Here is a 24,325-nt window from a genome sequence, read left to right on the forward strand (position 1 = left end):
TCTGATTTTCAACTAAAACGAAGCAATTAAGTAAAGAAAAGTTGTGTTCGTGACCCCAAAATATTCACACACAAAGGCTCCTGGCTGGCTCGCCACTTGTAACGCGGTCGCAGGACCAGGGCGCCTGACTGCAGCTACATAGACAATGAGCTCTCAGAAGTAGTCTCGACTATGGAGCCTGAGTGTGTGAAGAAAACACAGGAAACCAAAAGTAGAGCTCAAAAATATATATATATTGTGTTTGTTATGATAAATATAGAGACAGATATACAAAAAAAATATATGTATAATATATCACAAACAAAATAACGCAAACAATACAAAACAGCTTATCATGTTCCAAAAGGAGGTGGGACGAGGTTTAGTCCAGCATGAGATTTGGTTCAGTTCCATGGACCTGTGATAGGTCACAACAGCTTTTGTAATTCAGTCCATAGGTTTATGATTCCTACCGCAACATAGCGGTGGTCGGGTGGCTCGCCATCCCGCGCTGATCAGGGCTGATCGCGGGGAAAAAAAAACCTGACCTAAACAAGGTCAAAAACATAAATTATCATTCACAGAAGAAAATGAAACGGCATTCTACTGCTGTGACAAAATAAATACATAACTCCATAAATAACAAAGTCAAGTAATTAATGCCATGTGTCATACAACAATCAATACCATCTTCTCTTATAACGAATCTCATTCAAAATACTATTATAGAAAAACATTATCATGGGTCCCATCAAAGTATATCAGCAATAAAGCTAATAAACATTATCCAACATTATCACAACATTATCAAATATCTTTACAAAACTCATTTAATCACAGATGTTGCGCAACAGATTCAATAATCTAAATGGATTTTAACTCAATGCAAAATCTCATAGGCCGTTTTGGCATTTCATCAGAAAAGTAACAAAAAACATCCAAAACGGACAAAACTACAGAAATCAAATCACTCGTTCAACTCTAGATACGTTAATTCAAAATTCGGCCATAGTAGAATAAACAAAGACAACAATATTCAATGAATAAAACCAGTAATTCAACTTACTGTCGCTAGCCTAGCATCAGCTTACCGGCATTTTAGGATGTGCGACCGCCGCTCCGCATTTACAGTGATTGCGACCGAACAAAACAAACAAATAACTCACCGTTGAGTCGATTGTGAGGTAGTGTAAAGATGAATGAATCGGCCGGGTTATTGCACGCTGTCAACTAGTATGCAATGTAAAATTTGTCAATATCTGACAAGTACGCCAACCACAGGGACAACAGCAGCCGGGGAAGCAGGGAAGATGCAGCTGATTGACCCGGAAGTTATATGGGGTTCATTCCCGCCACAATAAAGGGACTAGCGGAAGTGGGAACAGAAGTCACCGTGGTTACACATGACTACTGCGGATGACAGACACCAAACCTTGGTAAGTACCAGCATTCTTTACCATGTAAGAAGAATCTGGTTGACCATTGCAGGGCATCTTTTCCATGAACTGTACACAGTGGTCTTCCATCTCTGGCTTCCTTCCTACACCAAAGAGACATGAGACGTTTGAGGTCTTGCTTCCTGTTGTAATAGCTGACACTGTCTCGGTGACTGAAATGGGAGAGGGGCCACCCAACTGTCAGATCGATCCTTGACGAATTCATATGCAAAGAAAAAGCTTCTTTTCAAATGAAAATGTGTCTAACTGTTCTTCCCCACTCGGCGACACACCCGCTGGGGGTCAAACTCTGGTAATTGGTGATTCTGTTCTCAGACACGTGAAGCTAGAGACACCGGCAACCATAGTCAATTGTCTTCCAGGGGCCAGAGCAGGCGACATTGAAGGAAATTTAAAACTGCTGGCTAAGGGTAAACGTAAATTCAGTAAAATCATAATTCACGTCGGCAGTAATGACACCCGGTTACGCCAATCGGAGGTCACTAAAATCAATATTGAATCGTTGTGCAACTTTGCCAAAACAATGTGGGACTCTGTAGTTTTCTCTGGTCCCCTCCCCAATCAGACCAGGAGTGACATGTTTAGCTGCATGTTCTCCTTAAATTCCTGGCTGTCTGAGTGGTGTCCCAGAAACGATGTGGGCTTCATAGATAATTGGCAAACCTTCTGGAGGAAACCTGGTCTTGTTAGGAGAGACGGCATCCATCCCACTTTGGATGGAGCAGCTCTCATTTCTAGAAACATGGACAAATTTATTAAACCCCCCAAAATATGACTATCCAGAGTTGGGACCAGGAAGCAGAGTTGCAGTCTTACACGCCTCTCTGCAGCTTCTCTCCTCCCGCTACCCCCCCCCCCCCCCCCCAAAAAAAACCCATCTCCATAGAGACTGTGTCAGCTCCCAAAAAGACAAAAAACAAACTAAAAACCAGCAACAAACAACTTAAACATAAACAATTACAAAGAAAGAACAATACAGTATCCACATCTGAACCAAAGAGTAAAACAGTGAAATGTCGATTATTAAATATTAGGTCTCTCTCCTCCAAGTATCTGTTAGTACATGACTTAATAATTGATCAACAAATTGATTTACTCTGCCTTACAGAAACCTGGTTGCAGCAGGATGATTATGTTAGTTTAAATGAGTCAACACCCCCGAGTCATTCTAACTACCAGAAACCTCGAAGCACAGGCCGAGGGGGAGGTGTGGCAGCAATTTTTCACACCAGCCTATTAATCAACCAAAGACCCACACAGACCTTTAATTCATTTGAAAGCCTGATGCTTAACATTGTCCACCCCAGCTGTGAAACTCAGAAACCAGTCTTACTTGTTATCATGTATCGTCCACCTGGGCCTTACACAGAGTTTCTGTTTGATTTCTCAGACTTTTTATCTGATTTAGTTCTGAGCTCAGATAAAATAATTATTGTGGGTGATTTTAACATCCATGTAGATGCTAAAAATGACAGCCTCAATATGGCATTTAATCTGTTATTAGACTCAACTGGCTTCTCTCAAAATGTAAAAGAACCCACCCACCACTTTAATCACACTCTAGATCTTGTTTTAACATATGGCATAGAAACTGAACATTTAACAGTGTTTCCTGAAAACCCTCTCCTGTCTGATCATTTCCTGATAACATTTACATTTACAATAATTGATTGCACAGCAGTGGAGAGTAGACTTTATCACATTAGATGTCTTTCTGAAAGCGCTGTAACTGTCAGGGGTTGCTGAGGCGAGGAAGAAGGAACCCAAACGCAGGACTCGCAGGTAGGTGAAGCTGGGTGATTTATTGTCGATGGAGTGAACACACAGAACAGAGGAAGGACATGGCTGGCTGGCTGGACGACTGACTGAATGAATGAAGGACGGACTGACTGACTGGCTGACCGAACACAGGCGGAAACAACAACATAACCTCAATGACACGACAAAGAACGAGTAGAAACAGAAGACTTAAATACACAGACTGATGAGGATGATAATGAGAGACCGGTGAGTACACAGCTGAACATAATCTGGCTAGTGGCACGAGACGAGCTGACACAGGAACAAACAGGAAGTGAAACAGGCAGTGGCAAAATAAACTGAACATGAACAAAACTAAAAGCACTGGGTCGATGACCCAGGAACCCTGACAGTACCACCCCCTCCAAAGGCCGGCACCCGACGGCCAAAAAGAAAGAAAAACCAGAACAGGGCGGGCGGAGGGGGCCCAGGACGGAGGGACGGAGTCCAAAACAGAAACAGTTCAGGTGGGCGGCCACGTGGCCGGCGGCTGAGACGAGACAGTTCAGGCGGGCGGCCGCGTGGCCGGCGGCCGAGACGAGACAGTTCAGGCGGGCGGCCGCGAAGAAGGCGGCCGAGACGAGGAAGACGGCGGCGGCCGCTGAGCTGGTCCGGTGGGCGGCCGCGAGGAAGGCGGCGGCAGCGGCGAGGAAGACGGCGGCGGCCGCTGAGCTGGTCCGGTGGGCGGCCGTGAGGAAGGCGGCGGCGGCCGCGAGGAAGACGGCGGCGGCCGCTGAGCTGGTCCGGTGGGCGGCCGCGAGGAAGGCGGTTGCGGCGGCCGCGAGGAAGACTGCGGCGGCCGCTGAGCAGGTCCGGTGGGCGGCCGCGCCGGCGATGACGTCCAGAGCGTGGCTGGGGCGACGGTGCGGCAGCCGCAGGACCAGGCGAAGCAGAGGCTGACGCCGAGGCTGAGGCTGGCCCAGGCGAAGCGGAGGCCGAGGCTGGCCCAGGCGAAGCTGAAGCCGAAGCTGAGGCTGGCCCAGGCGAAGCTGAAGCCGAAGCTGAGGCTGAGTCTGGACCAGGCGAAGCTGAAGCCGAGTCTGAGGCTGAGTCTGGACCAGGCGAAGCTGAAGCCGAGTCTGAGTCTGAGTCTGGACCAGGCGAAGCTGAAGCCGAGTCTGAGGCTGAGTCTGGACCAGGCGAAGCTGAAGCCGAAGCTGAGGCTGAGTCTGGACCAGGCGAAGCTGAAGCCGAAGCTGAGGCTGGACCTGGCGAAGCTGAAGCCGAAGCTGAGGCTGGACCTGGCGAAGCTGAAGCCGAGTCTGAGGCTGAGGCTGGACCAGGCGAAGCAGACGCCGAAGCTGAGGCTGAGGCTGGACCAGGCGAAGCAGAAGCTGAAGCTGAAGCTGAGGCTGGACCAGGCGAAGCAGAAGCTGAAGCTGAGGCTGGACCAGGCGAAGCAGAAGCTGAAGCTGAGGCTGAGTCTGACCCAGGCGAAGCAGAAGCTAAGTCTGAGGCTGAGTCTGACCCAGGCGAAGCAGAAGCTGAAGCTGAGTCTGAGGCTGGCCCAGGCGAAGCAGAAGCAGAAGCTGAGGCTGAGGCTGGACCAGGCGACGGCACGGGAGCCGGGGGTGACGGAGCCACAGCTTTAGGGCCAGCGGGCGCGGAAGCCCCTGGCTGGAGACAGGCAGGGCCAGCGGGCACGGAAGCCCCTGGCTGGAGACAGGCAGGGCCAGCGGGCGCGGAGGCCCCTGGCTGGAGACAGGCAGGGCCAGCGGGCGCGGAGGCCCCTGGCTGGAGACAGGCAGGGCCAGCGGGCGCGGAGGCCCCTGGCTGGAGACAGGCCGGGCCAGCGGGCGCGGAGGCCCCTGGCTGGAGACAGGCCGGGCCAGCGGGCGCGGAGGCCCCTGGCTGGAGACAGGCCGGGCCAGCGGGCGCGGAGGCCCCTAGCTGGAGACAGGCCGGGCCAGCGGGCGCGGAGGCCCCTGGCTGGAGAGCGTGAAAGACTGGATCAGGAGGTGGATGAAGAGGTGAAGTAGTAGGTGAACCAGTTAGCTCTTCCAAGCCTCTAGGGTGGCCAGGCTGGATTGAGGCTGCCCTCAGCCTGGGTGCTGGGACAGGCACGGGAGGTGGCTGGACACCAGTCACCCCCACCCGGGAAACAAGAGCGGATGTGGAGGTAGGCTGCGTCGCGGCTGCCCTCCTCCTGGGAGCTGGTACTGGTGTGGGTGTAGGCCGGGCCCTAGACATCTGAGGTGATGAAATGGCTGAGGAGGAAGGCCGAATCTGGGCTGCCGTGCTGGTGGGAAATGGCTGAGTGACGGGTGTGGAAATAGTGACCGGGTGTGTGATACTGGCAGGTTTATCTGGGATTAGTCTGTTTCTTCTGCCACCACGATTTACAGTCTTTGCGGGAGCACAGCAGAAAAAATCTTCCCAGTCTACATCATCCAGGAGGGAAACTCCCCATGAATCGGTGATGAGTCCCTTAGTTAATCTGGGTGAAGTGTCAAATGAGGAGGGTGGAAAACAGTTACCGGAACCCACCACCGGGAGTTGTTGAAAATAGTCCATGTTATGGCGGCGTGTGCGCCGCTTTCTCCGGGAAGAGGTAAACAGCTGAGCCTCTGGCGCGGTAGCCTCCATGGAGCCGAGGTGGGAGGCGTAGCCGCGGTGCCTTGGCGAAGGTGGAGGTCCGGCGAACGAGGCGGCGGGTGTGTGAAAGAGGAGCGGAGCGGCGAGAGAGGGAGCGGCCGAAACGCGGCATGAAACGTCCGCTCTCCGCGGCAAATGCTCCGGGGCAGGTGAGGCAGCAGGTGGGGGAACGCGGCGTCTCAGAGGCCCGCCCAGAGCCAGGCGAGTCCCCTCGAAGACGTGCTCTCTCTCCGAGAAGAGCCGCTGTTTTCCCCTGACCACCTCTGCCCAACGGGAAAGCGCTGCCTCCTGCCACTCGTAGAGGTCCGAGTCCGCTGGGTTCCAATCGTGTCTTCGTGGCACGGGTCGTGTCATTCTGTCAGGGGTTGCTGAGCGAGGAAGAAGGAACCCAAACGCAGGACTCGCAGGTAGGTGAAGCTGGGTGATTTATTGTCGATGGAGTGAACACACAGAACAGAGGAAGGACATGGCTGGCTGGCTGGACGACTGACTGAATGAATGAAGGACGGACTGACTGACTGGCTGACCGAACACAGGCGGAAACAACAACATAACCTCAATGACACGACAAAGAACGAGTAGAAACAGAAGACTTAAATACACAGACTGATGAGGATGATAATGAGAGACCGGTGAGTACACAGCTGAACATAATCTGGCTAGTGGCACGAGACGAGCTGACACAGGAACAAACAGGAAGTGAAACAGGCAGTGGCAAAATAAACTGAACATGAACAAAACTGAAAGCACTGGGTCGATGACCCAGGAACCCTGACAGTAACTAAGTTTAAGAATATAATCCACCCACTGTTATCATCTTCAATGCCCTGTACCAACATAGAGCAGAGCAGCTATCTGAACGCTACCCCAACAGAGGTCGATCATCTTGTTAATAATTTCACCTCCTCACTATGTACGACTCTGGATACTGTAGCTCCGGTGAAAACTAATGTCACGGTTCTGGGTCAGTTTGACCCAGTATTTTGAGTTGTCATGTTTTGGTGTGTTTTTGCATTTTGGATTCTTTTCTTAATATGATTATGAATGTTTCAGTTATTCTTGTTTAGGGAGTTGTTCGTAGGCTTTGTGTTCTCATGTTTTTGCAGGTTTAGTTCAAGTTCCATGTGTCATTTTCTGTCTGTCTCTCAGTGTTGAGTCAAATTTAGAGGATCATCATTTAGCCTGGAGAAATAGTTTGCTGCTTTATAAGAAAGCCCTCCGCAAAGCCAGAACATCTTACTGTTCGTCACTGATTGAAGAAAATAAGAACAACCCCAGGTTTCTCTTCAGCACTGTAGCCAGGCTGACAAACAGTCAGAGCTCTTTTGAGCCAACCATCCCTTTAACGTTAACTAGTAATGACTTCATGGTGAGGATGACTCCGAGTACAGACAGTGGACTCTGGACTTTGTAGAACCACCTGCTGATCAATGCCGGGAAAACCAAGGAGTTGGTGGTGAACTTCCGGAGACGCAGACCCACCACAATGGCACCGGTCAGGGAGTGGACATTGAGATAGTGGACTCTTATAGGTACCTGGGTGTTCATCTGAATAATAAACTGGACTGGAGCCACAACACTGATGCTCTTTACAGGAAGGGTCAGAGCAGACTCTCCCTGCTGAGGCGGCTGAGGTCATTTGGAGTACAGGGAGCGCTTTTAAAGACCTTCTATGACTCTGTGGTGGCATCTGTCATTTTTTACAGTGTTGTATGTTGGAGCAGCAGTTTATCGGCAGCTGAGAGGAAGAGGTTGGATAAACTCATCAGGAAGGCCAGCTCTGTTCTGGGATGCACCCTGGACCCAGGGCAGGTGGTGAGAGACAGAAGGACTCTGGCCAAATGTCACGGTCGGGCGGACTACGCACGGTAATTCGGCGTGCCCGTGTGGCGTGCTGGCTAGACCCAAACGCGGGGAAGGCTAGCGATGGGTTGGAACAGACACGCAGTTAATCTAGTAACGATCAGTGCACGAAGCGTGGCTTCGGACTGGCGTTACAGAAAAAGAATCGAGAGGAAAAACACTCACGGTTGCTGAATCAGACGGACACTGACGTCGGCAAAGAGTTGGAGCTTCTGACATGAGGAGAACGATGTCTGAGCGGCGAACAGGTGGGTGACGTCTCTCTTTTAAACCCGGCCCCGTAATCAGCTGGCGATCAGCTGATCACCGGCTGACACCAAAATAACATCTCTGATGGACAGAGTCTCCCACCCCATGCATGTAAATGTTGCTGAACTGCAGAGCTCCTTCAGTGACAGACTGCTGCATCCTCGATGCATGAATGAGTGTTTCTGCAGCTCCTTCCTCCCTGCAGCTGTCAGACTGTGCAATCAAAACTGCTCCCAACAATCATAGATGTTTACATCTGCGTTGTAACTGCAATAATTTAATCAACCGATTCACACTACAACCTGGGTTTGCCTCTTATCTGTAGTTAATTTTTTATTTAATTTAATAACTGTACAGTACTCTGTTTATAGTAACCATTATCCTTGTAAATATGTAAGAAAAAAAAACTGTGTATGTTTCTGTTCTGTGTCCTGTGTACTGTTTGTTCATATATGTGTCTTTCTGGCTGCTGTTACAACCAAATTTCCCCTTGTGGGACAATTAAAGGATTATTCTATTCTATTCTATTGTATTATCTATTATATTCAAAATGATGATAACAGTTCTTGCTGATCGGAGCTGGCTTGGCCCTGACTTATCGAAGAATTAAGGAAGCGGAACCGGCTGTTCAAACCCCCACAAGGCTGCCTGCTGGGATTGAAACGATGGGACGAGGCGTGAGTTCTCAAAATGGGCTCATTGAGTGCAGCATGGATAAGATCTTGGAGAAGCTTACGGCTGCCGTGAACACTCAGAATAAGACCTCTGAGTGCAAATTGGATTACATCTCGGAGAAGCTCACTGAGTTCTCAGAAATCGGCTCTTTGAGCACAAGAATGACAACATCACAGAGTGCAAGTTTGATAACATCATGGAGAAGCTCGCGGCTCTCCAACGGGAGATTGAGAGACCAGTGTTGGACTGCTAGAACAGCTTTGAAATTCACATGAGTTGTTCGCACTAAAGTAAAAACCACCATCACTTGATGCGGATACCCCCTGTGGCGCCAGCTGTGGTCTCAAGGGTGGAGCTGAACAACAACACCCTGATAACAGACTGTGCTTTGACTGTTCTTCCTATCCTACGCAAGGCCACCTGTGTTGGCTGGAAGACTGTTTACTTAGCCTGGCAGGGCGAAGGACACTGTCTCAGCTGAACTCTGGACACACACAGACATATTCACAGACATATATACACATGCAGATGTACACTCATCCCCCCTCCCCCTCTAAATGCCTTCGACGCTTATTCCCCTTCCGATGCTGACAGTGGATCAAGGAGACCAGCGCTTATGCTGCAGGCCCGGATGTACTGTCTAAATCAGCTGTCTCTCACCCTTTACCCACCCCTGTTGCTTGCCATGTGTTTCTTTGGTGTATTTAGAGTTTTTTCATGTGCAGAGGTGTTTTTTTCTGTTCTCAAACTGATCTCCCTGTTGGAGCTCAGTCTGGGGGGAGTTATTTTTTTCTCCTTATCTTTCCTCATGTTGTGCTTTTCCATGGTATACCTCTCTGACCTGTCTTCCCCATGTGATGTTTGTGTAACGTATGTCTGGTGGGAAGGGTAAGACGGCGCTGGCATGGCTGGCAGCCTTAACCCAATTTCCCTCGGGATGAATAAAGTATGATCAATCAATTAATCAATAACAGTGGAGTTCAGTTTTTTTCTCTTTCACCTCCAGCACTTACCTTTGGCCTCCAAAGCTCGCTTACTTACCTTTGGTATTCCAACTTCTTGTTAATCAATACGTGACACTGATTAGGGCTGTTCGATATAACAGTATATATCGGATGACGATATGAAAACGTCTATCGTTTCATATTACGCTATCGTCTGTTTCGTGGTGTTGCAAAATAAACTTTTTATGGTGATGGTCACTGTAGAGGCTATATTAATTTCTTAAAGTTGTCTTTTTTTCTTATATTTAAAATAACCACACTACAGATGGACAAGCGACTGTTTTAATGCGTTGTCATTAGCAACAACAACGGTAAACCCACCGTGTGACTCCGCTGTCCGCTTGTGTATTTTCCACATAAACCTTTCACAATAAAGCTGAAGAGCCTGTTGAGGTTTTTCAAAATAAACTGGAATGATGACAACAAACATTATTCTCAAACATCAAATTTCAGAATATGCATCAAACAAATGACCTCAAATAAAAACATAAAGTAAGAGTAAATGGCACTTAGAGTCACCGTGGATGCAGGCACAGAGAATACCAGTATGACCAGTAAAGATGAGGCAGAACCAAGTAGCTCCAAACAGAAGTACAAGTCCAAACAAATCCAAACTTATTCCTAAATGAGTGGCTACCTCTGTAGCATGGACATGGTTTGGTTATGAAAAGTGTGACATAGACCAGAGAACTGTACGATGCAAGTTATGCAGGAAACCGGCCCCCACCTCAGACTCAAACACGGCAAACCTCTTCTACCACCTACGCAAGAGTCATGTGAAAGAGTGTGGAGAGAGTTTATGGATGAGAAGCAAAAAAGAGCCGTCAGGTGCTCAAAATAAACCTTAGACTCAAACATTAGAACAGCAGCACGCCGTGTAGTAAATACATAGAAGATGGCGGCCGTTAAAACTTATGTCTAAAAATGTATAGTTTAATGCATCGGTCAAAACACTCGACTCCAGGTACACGACACCCAGCTGAACCCGCAAGTCAAGTTGCCCGAGATTCACAGAAAGTGTAAAATTTTTGTGAAATATATTGTTGTCGGGAGGATAAATGTCTTATATCAGGATATGAGATTTTGGTCATAACACGGATTAATCTGCATTTATCTGGAGGTGGTTGAGTCAGAATGACTCACTTGAGGCTTCTCCTCACTTACCTTTCACCAGGGGCGATTTTAGCACAGTTTTGGAGGTGCTTCAGCACCCCCAAAATGAATCAAAGCACCCCCAAAGATGTCTTACTTTTTTTGAAAATATTTGCTGTTTGTGGGACACACTACTAAAAGTATAAAAAGCGTACAGTACTTAATTGAGATGGAACATTTTAACAACAAAAGTATAGATAACCCCTCCCCCCTCCCAAAATGGTTTGTTCCAGCTCGGCTCTCTCCTACTTGCTTTAGCACCGTTGCGTTGCTACCAGAGCATGGTGGCTGAGACGCAGCGGAGCAGAGGGGGAAGTGCCTGGCTTAAAACAGGACATATTAGCTGCATTTAACTTTCAGTTACTCTTTATATAGTTTGGTAGGAGTCAGACCATGTTTCTTTTTAACTGAAAAACATTACACCAGGTAACCTGCTGTGTTGAAAATAGGGCTGCCACGATTAGTCCTAGTCACGATTACGTCGACGATCAAAATCATCGACCACTGATTTAATAGTCGATGTGTCGTTTGAAGCTTTGTAAGATCACAAAAGACACAGGAACAAGTAGTAGAATTTAAGAGTGTAATAACGGACTGAAACAGAAGATGGCAGCACTGCATGTACAAGGATGCCAGCTGCCGTTAAACCCCGAAGAAGAAGAAGGAGCTGTGTGCCAGAATTCATAGCGCAGCCCAGCTCAGTTTTCAACAATGGCGGCAGCTAGTTAGTTTTAATATTACTCTTATTATTCTTTCTGGGTCACAAAATAAACGTTTAGCATATTTTCAGGCGAGAATGTAGCTGTGTAAACCTCAAATATCTGCTCAGTTTATCAAGACACCACATATTTTCAAAAGCGCTCCGACGTTTTCGGAGACGTCTGTTACCCACTAGCTCAATAGCTAGCCGGGGGCAAGGCTCACTAGAGCCCGTGAGAACACCGGACTCAGGCAAATCGTTTTCAAACCCACCGCCGTCTTTCACTACTCAGGTTAAACATGATATATAAGTCACTTAGATAACTTAAAAATGTTATTGTTTGGCTTTTTTTTAGTATTTTATTTGTTCCTGAGTAAATCGGTTAGGCTGAGAATAAAGTTATAGTTTTTACACAGCTGAATAAACGTCAAGCAGACAGCTGATTATCAGAAGTGTGAGATGCTCGAGAATATACTCCGGTGTCCCGTTATATTTTAGATAACAATGAGTTTATTAAACTTCACCGAAACAATCTGCAAGTTTCATTCAAATTTAATAAACTATCATCTTGTCTTTATTTTTAGTTAGCGCATACCTTAAACACTTAGAGCTGTAAGCTAATGATAGTTATATGAGAGCAGATGCATGCTGGTGCAATAAGCTGTACGCTGTACATCCAATGGATGATGATCTGATTAGTCGACTAATTGCAAAAATAATCGGTGACTAGTCGACTATCAAAATAATCGTTTGTGGCAGCCCTAGTTGAAAACGTGTTTTCCGACGATGTTTGCTCTGTGGTAAAATTAGCGATATTTGACTGCCCTGTTGATCTCATTGAAATGTATACAGCCTATTTAAAATCTAAAACTTAACATTGTCCGTAGCCTGCTGTTGTTACCACTGTCCTGTTTGAAATGTAATGAGAGAAACTGGTTATTTTGCCATATGTGCATGTGCCGATATTGAACCCAAGGTACTAACTAGCTAACTGACTGGATGCCCATTAACCTTATAACTCCTGTTGTGTGTGTGTGTGTGTACAGATTGTCAGTCCAAAGAGGGAGAGAAGAAAAAAGGGGAACATGAGGACAAAGTATAAGATCAGGAAGTACCAGGTAAGAAAACAGACAGGGAGTACTAACAGGCAAAACAGTAACTGTTTAACTGGCAAAGAAAAAGAAAGACAAACAACTAATACAAACAACTCATACAATCTGGAAGTTGTGTTCCCCCTTTATTAAAACTGCTATACAGAATCTGCAAAACAAACTGGTTTGTCAGCCCTGGCACTGCATTACCACATTGAGCTTCAGTCAGAGGAAGTCACGGTTGCCAAAGACTTTATAAAGCTCAAGAGTGAGGCTGGTGCCATTCCAGATATGTTAACATTGTACAATCTTCTGGATAATCAGATCTTCCCCAAACTGAAAACTGTTATTCAGGTTGCCCTAACAAACCCAGTTAGCAGCTGTAGCTGTGAAAGGTCTTTTAGTGTCTTGAGTCAGCTCCATACCTGGCTGAGAAGGACCATGGGTCAAAGCAGACTCCAGCACCTGGCTGTGATGTCAGTTGAGAAAGAGATGCTTGAGAGACTTGACCACCAAAATGCGATAGACAGATTTACCAACCTCAAGGTGAGGCAACATAGGTTAAAAGAAAAGAAAAAATCTGCAGAGCCATAGTAGTATCTGCAGTAAAGATATTTTCATACATTGTATACATTGTACCAAAGGCCAAGTGTCTCCATTTTCTAATAATATTTTGTATATTTCAAGGACTCTTCTATTTTTGGAGTGTATTTTTTATGTATCTGTATTGTATTATACATACACTTTAGAAGTGAATCTCTGTCCAAAAAATGCACTCAGTTTACTTTTTACTCACTATGAGCATCATTTATCATTTTCCCCAGTAATTAAGGTTAGGATATGTATTTTTTTTAAAAATTCCAATCCATTCTTCTTTGGCAGCATTTTAATAACCTTGATCAGATTTGATGGTTTTGTTACAGACTTTTCAAAAAAGTGTTTTGCTATTCTTTCACAAATGTGGGATTAAATTGTGTTAAAATGTACAAAACAGTGATGTCATGTTTTGTGACGAGGACTCAGGCACAGAGAGACTTGATGAATTTAAGAAACTTATGATTTAATAAAGAAATTTGCAGACTTGCACAGAGAGGGTAAAATTATGATGACTGATAATGGAGATGAAGACAACAGACGATGAGGACAGGGAGGAACAGGGGTTTAAATGCACCAAGGAGGCAGTCAGACAGAACTCGGGACAACTGGAGGCATTTAGGGATGCAGGGACTGAGAGAGATGGGGAAGAAGTCTCATTGTGATGAGTAAAGTTTACCTTGCCTGGATGGGCAGCTCTCTGGGTGCTCAGCACCCCCAAAGCTCTGATCCTAGAATCGCCCCTGCCTTTCACACAGAACAAAAAGTAAACACCTTGCTTTCAGCAGCATGATAACGCCATATCACAAAACTCAGATAATCTCAAATCAGTTTTTTGAACGTGATGTGGGGCCAACAAATCTGCAGCTACTGCATGATGCTTTCCTGCCAGTACGGACCAGAATCTGTCAGAAGTGTTGCAGGCACTTTGTTGAGTCTATTTCTGAGGGCAAAAATGGGTTAAATTTGGTAACATTGAGGTGTACCTAATAAAGTGTCTGGAGAGTAAGTAAGTAAAATTTATTTATATAGCACATTTCACAGATAAAAATCACAAAGTGCTTTACAATAAGATCAGACATACAAGTTAAAATTAATTAAAAGCCTGTTTGTATAAAAATGTCTTCACCTGCTTTTTAAAGGAGTCAGTACACTGTAAAATCTAATTAGTTCCCAGAACTCAAAAAAATTGAGGAAACTCGTTGCCAACATGAGTGCTGGTCCCGAACCTCAAAGACAGTAAGAAGCAAGCAGAGGGAGAAAAAGCAGAACATTTTTCAGAAACCGATTTGATCCTTAATGGCTGTGCAATTATTGTAACATAGAGTTTGCTTATGTTGTTAAATAAAGTCTAGATTTGACATTAATATATGCCACAGATGTTCAAAAGCTGCCACAAAGCATGAAAAAAAAAAAGACGTCTCTGAAAACGTCAGAACATTTTTGCAAATATGTGATGTCTTGATAAATCGAACAGATATTTGAACTTTACACAGCTACATTCTCGCCTGAAAATATCTTAAAAGTTTATTTTGTGACTCAGAAAAAGTAATAAGTTTTTTAGCTGCGCTCTTCCGCCATTGCAGCGCTTACACGGGCTCTGACAACCGGCTGACAAATGCGACCCTCCTTTTCCCCAGACTACCCTTTCTGGGTCACAAAATAACCTTTTAAGATATTTTCAGGCGAGAATGTAGCTGTGTAATGCTCAAATATCTACTTAATTTATCAAAATATCACATATTTGCAAAAATGCTTCCACGTTTTCGGAGAGCTCTGTTATCCACCAGCGCAATAGCTGACCTGGAGGTCAAGGCTCGATAGAGTCCCCGAGCACAGCTAACTCCTGGCTTATTGTTTTCAACCCCCCAGCGGCAGCAGCAACGCTAGGCTAACACTAACTAGCTAGCAAGATTATAAACCTGGTACTAAACTAAGAGAAGCCACAAAGTTTGAATAAGAGTAAACATTTACTCACCAAGTCAGTGTATCAGGTAAAGATTCACAGCAATGAAAACAATAATATCTTGAGCTGACGCTTCTCCAGGTTTGCTCAACATATTCCATAACAAATGCTGGCACCATGAACATGCGGACTGATCCGAGAGGGAGGAGGACGGTAGTGACGTGGCATTTTCAAAACACATCTTTCATCCTTCCGCACTGAGAAGCAAAACTTCCAGCTTACTTAGTTTTTCTAAGTTAAGACAATTCAAATAAACTGAGTTTATCAGCGTTTTTGCATAAAAAGTACTTGTAACTTATTTAAATTGAGTTCTAATAACAAATTGATAAAAACTGAGCAAAGGCAGAGCTGAGCTAACCTTTTCTGGCAGGTCATCCAGCTACTCCTCTTTTTGCAGTCCAATTGATTCTGCCATGTTGATTTCAGTTTTGCTGCTATGGCTTTGCATTTTCTTTATCATCCTTCAACTCAAGTCCCGAAGACCAAAGAACTTTCCACCAGGACCCCCAATCCTGCCCCTACTGGGAAACATTTTACAGCTGAGACTGGAGAACCCCTTAAAGGACTTTGAGAGAGTAAGAAAACACTTGCAATGAAAGCTATTTTCTTTAAATAGGCTATTTTATGGCACAGATGTAACGACTGTTATTAGTATTTAAATGGGTCTGTTAAGTTACAAAGACATATGATCATCACTATGCTTTTCCTAACATTAACAGATTCCATCATTGCTATAGGTTAAAAACTACAAATGTAAAACAATGGTTGTAAAAATTAATATACTTTTTAAAGCACTGAAAATCTTGCAATATAATGGCACAGGTAACCAATCCTGCGTTCCTTTATGTGATTGCATAACACAATGTCTGCATAGAGTGCACTAGCTACACACTTTGGTGTATCCATCCCATATTCCAAGTCATACATTTTATTATTTGGATTGTTTTGAAATCAAATCAGATTTGGAGATGTGTAATTAAATCTGTTAATCTGTACAAAGGTTTGTGAGTCTGTGCAGGGATCTGCAGACGGGTATTCAGAATGTTCAGTGTATAAATCGGATTTTTTAAATGTGTAAATAATCATTTAAGTGTACATAGAGATTAATAGCAGAAAAACATTGTTGGAAGCACTGAAAATACAAGTAAGTCATCAGTCATAAATCACCCAGCAATTTAATAACTTTTGCCATAGCAGATCTGCAAATGTACGTAGCTTTAAGGTTATACTGTGAGTTTCAAGCACGTTACCGTCGCTTCTACTGTAGTTAGATATCAGTTCCTCCACTGAGCTTTTTTTTTTTAGCTAGCTACTTTATTATTTTGTCATTTCTGTCAGATGATGTAAGAGCTTGCTTAGGTGAACCATAAGTTGAACAAGTTATGGGTAACATTTTATTTTTTGCAAAAAGTTCCAAGTGGCAGGGACCGCTCAGTAGGTAGAGTGGTGGCCCCATGATCGTAAGGTCGGGGGTTCGACTCCACTGAACAGCTACCCTGAGCAAGGTACCGTCCCTACACACTGCTCCCCGGGCTGCATTGGTGGCTGCCCACTGCTTCACTGGGTGAATGGGTCAAATGCAGAGGAGTAACACATACACACAAGTACTAGCTACTTATGACACCTACTGAAAAAACCTTCAACATCTACTTACAGTGAACAGAGCACATCCGTTGTGGTCTGTCCATCTGAGCTTGCCTTACGTTGACACAGCCGACTAATACCACGCTTAAGGACTGTATTACAGCCTTACAAAGTATGACGTTAGACAAATCTCCATGCACATTTGCACATAGCAACAATTGTCTGTATTTTCAGTGCTTCCAGTAAGACTCAGATACGCTACATCCAGATGAGCAGAATCACATTTTGAGGTTTCCTTAACTGGATGATTGAACCCACATCAAGATTTGATGAAAATATCCATCTGAATTTGTCATAAAATAATTGCAAACACTTGTTATTTTCTCTGCCAGCTGAGGAAGTCCTATGGAGATGTCTACAGCATCTACATCGGTCTCAAACCGGCTGTAATCATCAATGGGATGAAGGCAATCAAAGAAGCTATAGTGACAAAGGCTACTGATTTTGCTGGACGACCCCAAGACTTGTTTGTCAGTGATATCACCAAGAGGAAAGGTACAATAAACATTACATGTAATATAAGACATATGTCATGTGATATGTCCCCAAATCCCAACAACTGTTCACTCATATAAAGCACCTTGAGGCGACTGTTGTTGTGATTTGGTGCTATATACATTTTTTGTTTTAATGAATTGAATTCAATGCGATGTTAGGTAGGACTACAAAAAAGACGTGAATTTGTATTCACACATTCAAATTAAAATTCCACCAAAAGAGAAAAAAAGATCACAAAATGTTGCCAGTTTACTTAAGAGGAGGCAAAGTTCAGCTCTGTCCTGCAGGATAACCACATGAATTTCCTAGGTTCTCTCCTCTTTGTGCTACTAAACTTGTTATAGGGGTCCTTATGGCTGATTACGGCTCTAGTTGGAAGGAACATCGTCGCTTTGCTTTGACCACTTTGCGGAACTTTGGTCTGGGGAAGAACTCAATGGAGGACAGGATTCATAAGGAGATGAAACACATCATTAGTACCCTGGAAGAGAGTGTTGGTAGGTCCATCTGTGCATCCATAGCTAAATTGGGTAGTGCTTTTTTTCCTGTCACGTTATTGTGCATTATTTCACAATTCTGTGCTGTTACATTATTTCTTGCACAGGTAAAACCATGAGTCCTCGAGTTATGTTCCACAATGCGGCCTCCAATATCATCTGTCAAGTCCTTTTTGCCACACGCTATGAGTATGATCATGCGTTAATACAATTTATTGTCCGATGCTTTACTGAGAATACCAAGATAATCAATGGACCATGGGCTATGGTGAGTAAAAGCACCTTTCTTAGTCTATAACAATGATAGCTGCTTTATGTGTCACAACCTCTGTGGAGTCTGTAGAGTTTCAAGAGGAACTAAGATCCAGAATGAAGATGCAGAAAACGCCAACAAAAGACAAAATGTCCCAGAAACGCAAAATCATTCATTTGAATTTTCAATTTCATGCTCCTAACTTTGTGGGAACAGTTTGGGGACGGCCCATTCCTGTTCCAACATGACTGTGTACCAGTGCACAAAGCAAGTCTATAATGGATGATGAGTCAGTTTGCTGCAGAAGAAGCTGACTGGACTAAACAGAGTCCTGACCTCAACCTGACACAATCCTTTTTGGATGAATTAGACTGGAGACTGTAAGCCAGACCTTCTCGTCCATCATCAGTCAAAAATGGCCAAAATTGCCACGAACACTCTCGTGAACCGTGTCGAAAGCTTTCCAAAAAGAGTTGAAGCTGCCATAGATGAAGAGGGTGATTCAACATGATCTTAAACCCTTTGGGTTAATAATTGGATTTCACTCATATGCTTGTGCAGCCAGATGAACGAATACTACCCACTACAGGGTGGCTGTAGCTCAGGTGGCAGACAGGTCAGCCACTAATCAGAAGGTCGGTGGTTCGATCGCAGGCTGCCTCCTGGCTGCCTCCTGGCTGCATGCCAAATATCCTTGGGCAAGATACTAACCCCATGTTTGCCTACTGTATTTTTTGCCTTGTAATCGGAAGGTTGCCAGTTCGAGCCCCGGCTCGGACAGTCTCGTTTGTTGTGTCCTTGGGCAGGACACTTCACCCGTTGCCTACTGGTGGTGGTCAGAGGGCCCGGTGGCGCCTGTGTCCGGTAGCCTCGCCTCTGTCAGTGCGCCCCAGGGTGGCTGTGGCTACAATGTAGCTTGCCATCGCCAGTGTGTGAATGCGTGTGTGAATGACTGAATGTAGTCTAAAGTGCTTTGGGGTCTTTAAGGACCAGAAAAGCGTTATACAAAATGCAGGCCATTTACTTCTGGCAATATAGTGTATATCAGACAGAAACTGAAAACCTAAGCAAGACAAACGATTAAAGTAATTAGCAGATTAAAACTGAAAATCAATCAATCAATCAATCTTTATTTATAAAGCACTTTTCATACAAGGATGTAGCACAAAGTGCTTTACATGGTTAAAAGCAGCCCACCCCACCCTGCCCTCCAACTCGCTCCCCACACTCTCATTAACATAGACGATCATGGACACATACCCCCCCCCCCCCCCGCACACACACACACACACACACACACACTTAAAGAGTAAAATTGGGCTGGGCACACATGAGCCAGGTGAGGAAACACTATCACGGGGAGCCGGTCGGGCAGCAGGAGGGAGGCAAAGAAGCCCCCCAGCCAGGCTGAGAGGACCCACAGAGCCCCAGCAGCCACGGTCGATCACAGCCCCGGTGCAGAGAGCACCCTCCGAGGAAACACTGGAGATATGACACAATAGGATATATACAGGGTAAAAAGATAAAATAAATAAGAACGGGATACTATATAAATATAGAGTAAGAAGATAAAAAATGAATAAGCATAAAATAAATAAACGTTAGGTGAAAGCTAAATTAAATAAAATAAATAATAAATAAAAAGGTGGTCTTGAGCCTGTTCTTAAAAACATGTACGTTCTCTGTGGCCCTGAGCTCCTCCGGCTGGCTGTTCCACAGACGAGGACCATACCACTGAAACGCTGCCTCTCCATGAGCATGTGTCCTGACTTTAGGGACAATCAAAAGGCCAGTACCAGAGGACCTCAAGGTCCACGAGGGTTCATATGGTAGAAGCAGATCTGAGAGATAAGAAGGCCCAAGACCATTAAGACATTTAAAAACCAATAAAAGAACTTTAAAATCGATCCTGAAACACACGGGGAGCCAGTGCAGCAAATCTAAAACCGGTGTAATGTGGGCCCGCCCTCTGGTCTTCGTCAGCACACGAGCTGCAGAGTTTTGTAAAAGTTGTAAAGGTGAAATATTCTTTTTGGGGAGACCAGAGAGCAGAACAGTAATCAATGCGATTGGTAATAAAAGCATGCATCAACATCTCCGTGTTGGCCCGAGAGAGAATAGGCCGGACTCTGGCTATATTTTTTAGATGATAAAATCCAATTTTGGTTACATGTTTAATATGTGGGATAAAATCAAGCTCAGAGTCAAAAATAACACCCAGGTTTTTCACTTGTAGCGAAGGACATAGTGAAAATGCAGTTCATGTTGTCCTTTTTAGCGGTTGGAAATACTGAGGATCTTTTATCAGGTACAACTGAAGCTCAAAGGAAAACTGAAGACTTCTCTTTATTTACAGCTGTATGACTCTCTTCCTTTAATTCGTTACCTGCCGCTGCCTTTCAGGAAGGTCTTCAACAATGCTGAGGTAATACAACGAAAACACTAACTACAAGGACATACTCTATGTACTTTATTTGTTGAAAGCAAATTGTAAGAAATGAAGAATCCCTTGTATTTTTTAGGCTTTAGAAAATCTTGTAGCTGATTTTGTGAGGGAGCACAAGAAGACCAGAGTCCCGGGAGAGGCACGCGACTTTATTGACTGCTATTTGGATGAACTGGAAAAGGTGTGTGTAAAAGGAGCAGTTTACAATGTCATATATTAGAATTTATATAAATACAGGTTGCAGTTTAATGAATTAAAAACTAATCAATTTGAATTCATTCTAACACAACTCTTTAAAATGAGATTCATAGTTTTAATACAGAAAGGTGAACATACGTGTGGCTGTAACCGTTCCTTCTCTCGTACTGTGTCTGTCACTTTCTTTTCCATTTATAACTTTTTCTTAGAGAGGCAACGATGGTTCTTCATTTTCAGAAACGCAGCTCCTTAGGTACACCTTGGATCTTTACGTTGCTGGGACTGACACTACATCCAACACCCTGCTTACTGGTTTTCTTTATCTTGTGAACTACCCACACATACAAGGTAAACCTGCACATATGACTTGGCTTTTTGTTACCAGCTCTTGTTCTCTTGTACCATAAAGTCATGCACACTGCTGTGCTGTATACTAAGGCCCTTAATGTAAAACAGCCATTTTTGCAAATGATTTGTTGATGTTTAGGTCCAATATAGTGGACTGCATACACAGTACAGCTACAGGGGCTGCTCGTCCATGGAAACCCATGTCACGAAGCTGCCGATTTATAGTTTTAATTAGGGATGCAATGATACCAATTTTTTCAAATCGATACGATACCGATACTTGGATCTGAGTACTTGCCGATACTGAGTACAAAAACCGATACTTCTACCACACACACACACACACACACACACACGCAATAAATTGGAAGACAGGTTTTATTTTATTCTCTGCCGATAAAAAATTGAATCGTAATAAAAATGACCACAAAAAAATTTAAAGTGAAAAATAAGCACTTCTGTTAAATTATTGAGAGTATCCACATTGTAATTTTACAAAATATCACTGAACTATTGGCACTGTCTCGAGCTTTCAGAATAATAAATAAACACTTCTGTTTGGAATAAAATAAATACAAATTAGGTTTGAGAATAAAATAAACTTTTAAATTGTTGCAGAGTGTCCAATTTCATATCGCGGCTCGAGCATGCTGAGAAGACGGCTATGTTTTCCACGACCGGCATTGGCTGGTCATCCAGAGAAATCAAATGAGTCAGAGCCTCTGTTATTTTAACTGCCTGTGGATTTTCTCTTGACATTTTTCATCGCTTTTCCAAAACCTGAGTTAAAGTTGGCTGTTCCACACTGCTGACATTTTGTTTAGCCTAGCTACAGCAGCCTCCAGTTTCTCTTTTTTATCTGGAGCTGCCAGTCTCACTCGTCTAACCCTGTGCCTGTTTAGCGCGGGATGTCCCCCTAGTGGCCAATCTAAAAAACTACAACAGAAATGACAAGCCACCCTCTGATTAATGAAATAAGTTGGTATCGGTTCATGGTATCGATTAACTTTTACGAGTATGAGTACACACACATTTTACAGTATCGGCCCCGATGCATCCCTAGTTTTAATGCCAATGGTAATGCCAGAGGAGGACGGCTCTGCATTGTCATTGATTCAGCAGAGCATTAGCAAGTTTAATGCACTGTGTGCCTCCGCATTCAGCAAACCCACTGTAAGTTAATATGGTCTGTCACTTTGTGGCTGACTTTAGTTGATTGGAGTACCACACTCTGATTCAGTGTGCTCTGTGTAACAACTCATTCTTTCACAGATGTTCGTAAAGGCACATTGCATGGCTACGTGCTTAATTTGTTACATCTGTGGCAAAGACACTGAAAACACCACAATATTAAGCATTGTGGTCAAATACTTGTCCATATAGTGTATATCAAATGTTGTATGCCTACAAAGTTACTTTTCTAAAATCATAGTTATATCACTGGTTATGGTGTACTGCAAAGTGTTTGTGTTGTCCTGTTCTAACAGAACAATGTCAGGAGGAGATAGACCGAGTGCTGGAAGGGAAAGATCAGGCCAGTTTTGAGGACAGACACAAGATGCCCTACATGCAGGTATTTTTCTTTTACTTACATTTAAGGTGTTTGGTTGTGAGTGCCGTGTTTGTTAGATGGTGACACAAAACCATGTAAAGTTTAGAAATAATTTATAAATGAGTAAAAATGAAACGGTAACTCTATTTGTAGCTGTGTCGATTCTTCTCAGAGACTCAAACCAAAGCACAGACGGTCAAACAACAGCTGCTCTGTGGAACTGCAGATCCACTGGATTATTCGTCAAAATATTGCTCAAAGTATATATGCAATGTTTTTATGGCTGAATTTGACAGCATGCATGTATTCTGCTCTAAGTCAAAGAAATATCTTGTCTTCATCCAGGCTGTGATTCACGAGATACAGAGAGTTGCCAACACTGTTCCTCTCAGTGTCTTCCACTGCACCACTAAAGACACAGAGCTGATGGGTTATTCCATTCCCAAGGTAAGGGCCAACTGGTTAAATAGGTAGAGGCAATAAAGTGACGAGCATCCTTAATGGTTTTGAGGTTGATTTCGTCCTCAGGGAACAATGATCATCGAGAATCTGACCTCAGTGCTCAGCGAGGAGGGACAGTGGAAATTCCCTCATGAATTCAACCCTGAAAACTTCCTCGATGACAAAGGAGAGTTTGTTAAACCAGAGGCCTTCATGCCTTTCTCTGCAGGTACATGAAAACACGATTCACATACCGACATAGTTGATTAAATCTTCTGTCGTAGATGATACTGAGATATTTTTTTCAACGTCTCAGGTCCTCGGGTGTGTCTCGGGGAGGGTCTGGCTCGCATGGAGCTCTTCCTCATCATGGTGACTCTGCTGAGGAAGTTCAAGTTCATCTGGCCCGAGGACGCAGGAGAACCAGACTTCACTCCAGTCTATGGGCTCACTCTGACTCCCAAACCTTACTGCATGAAAGTCCAACTCAGAACGCCACAGTGAGGCGGTGTGCAGATGGACATTAACTAGCAGTTAGTCCTGGTCAGAAGTTATCTGGGAAACTTTTATCCATTTCTTATTTCTACTGCATTGGTGAAATATGAAATAAACGTATGAAACTCACATTTGTTTCTTGTATTTCACACTTTCCACAGTTTGAATCAGCTTCTTTTATTTTCAGGCTGTTCTTTATTTGTTAGCTCATGACTCCATAAAGAGATTAAAGATTGTTTCTGGCCCAACAACATAAAACTTCAAACAAACATTTCACCTCAGTCATTTTCTTAGTTACATTTGATTTGGCTTTTCACTAAGTTGTTTTTAAGCTTGGTCTATTTACCACAATATAACTGAGCTTTTGTCAGTTATTAGTACCACACCATGATCATTATGATCATTAAAGGCCTCGAAGAATTTCTCAAAGAATCTCTTTAAACTCAATATCAGACACTTAGAGGATCAAAAAAAAGTATGAAAATATGATTATTTCAAATTTCAAACGTGAAACATTGAAGATTTGAACTTGCATTAAATCTACTGAAACCCTGTTGTGGAAGTTTTCCCTTAAATAAAGCCTGCAGACGAGCGGTGAGCGGTAGCTAACATTCTTTCATCCAACCACACAAAGAACAGAAAAGCAAGCTTGTGGAGAGCCTACATGACCGCGGGGCAGACGGTCAGCAGAGTCTCTCTGAGTCTAGCATGGCTCTCAGTTAAATACCTTCTTCAGGAACAAAATGCAGTACACAGCTGTTTCACACCTTAAGGTTCACACTCCCTTGCTACCTCCCAGAGTCCTCGAAGAGACAAAAGACTCTTCCT

At 44.2% G+C, this 24,325-nt stretch overlaps 1 protein-coding gene across 1 annotated transcript; it reads left to right on the forward strand.

Annotated features, from left to right (window-relative positions):
- Positions 1-792: 792 nt before the first annotated feature.
- LOC148101884 (cytochrome P450 2F2-like) lies at positions 793-23,620 on the forward strand. Its single transcript, XM_087842775.1, has 13 exons — positions 793-1,415; positions 12,521-12,592; positions 15,599-15,700; positions 17,102-17,264; positions 17,612-17,764; positions 17,872-18,032; positions 20,374-20,442; positions 20,540-20,644; positions 20,871-21,009; positions 22,497-22,582; positions 22,907-23,008; positions 23,090-23,231; positions 23,319-23,620. Exons 1-13 carry the CDS (start codon positions 1,383-1,385, stop codon positions 23,504-23,506), a joined length of 1,515 nt encoding a protein of 504 aa, XP_087698901.1. The 5' UTR covers positions 793-1,382; the 3' UTR covers positions 23,507-23,620.
- The last annotated feature ends 705 nt before the right edge of the window (positions 23,621-24,325 follow it).

Source organism: Neolamprologus brichardi, chromosome 7, assembly GCF_056152115.1.
Source record: "Neolamprologus brichardi isolate AB-2024 chromosome 7, ASM5615211v1, whole genome shotgun sequence".
Classification (NCBI taxonomy): Eukaryota; Metazoa; Chordata; class Actinopteri; order Cichliformes; family Cichlidae; genus Neolamprologus; species Neolamprologus brichardi.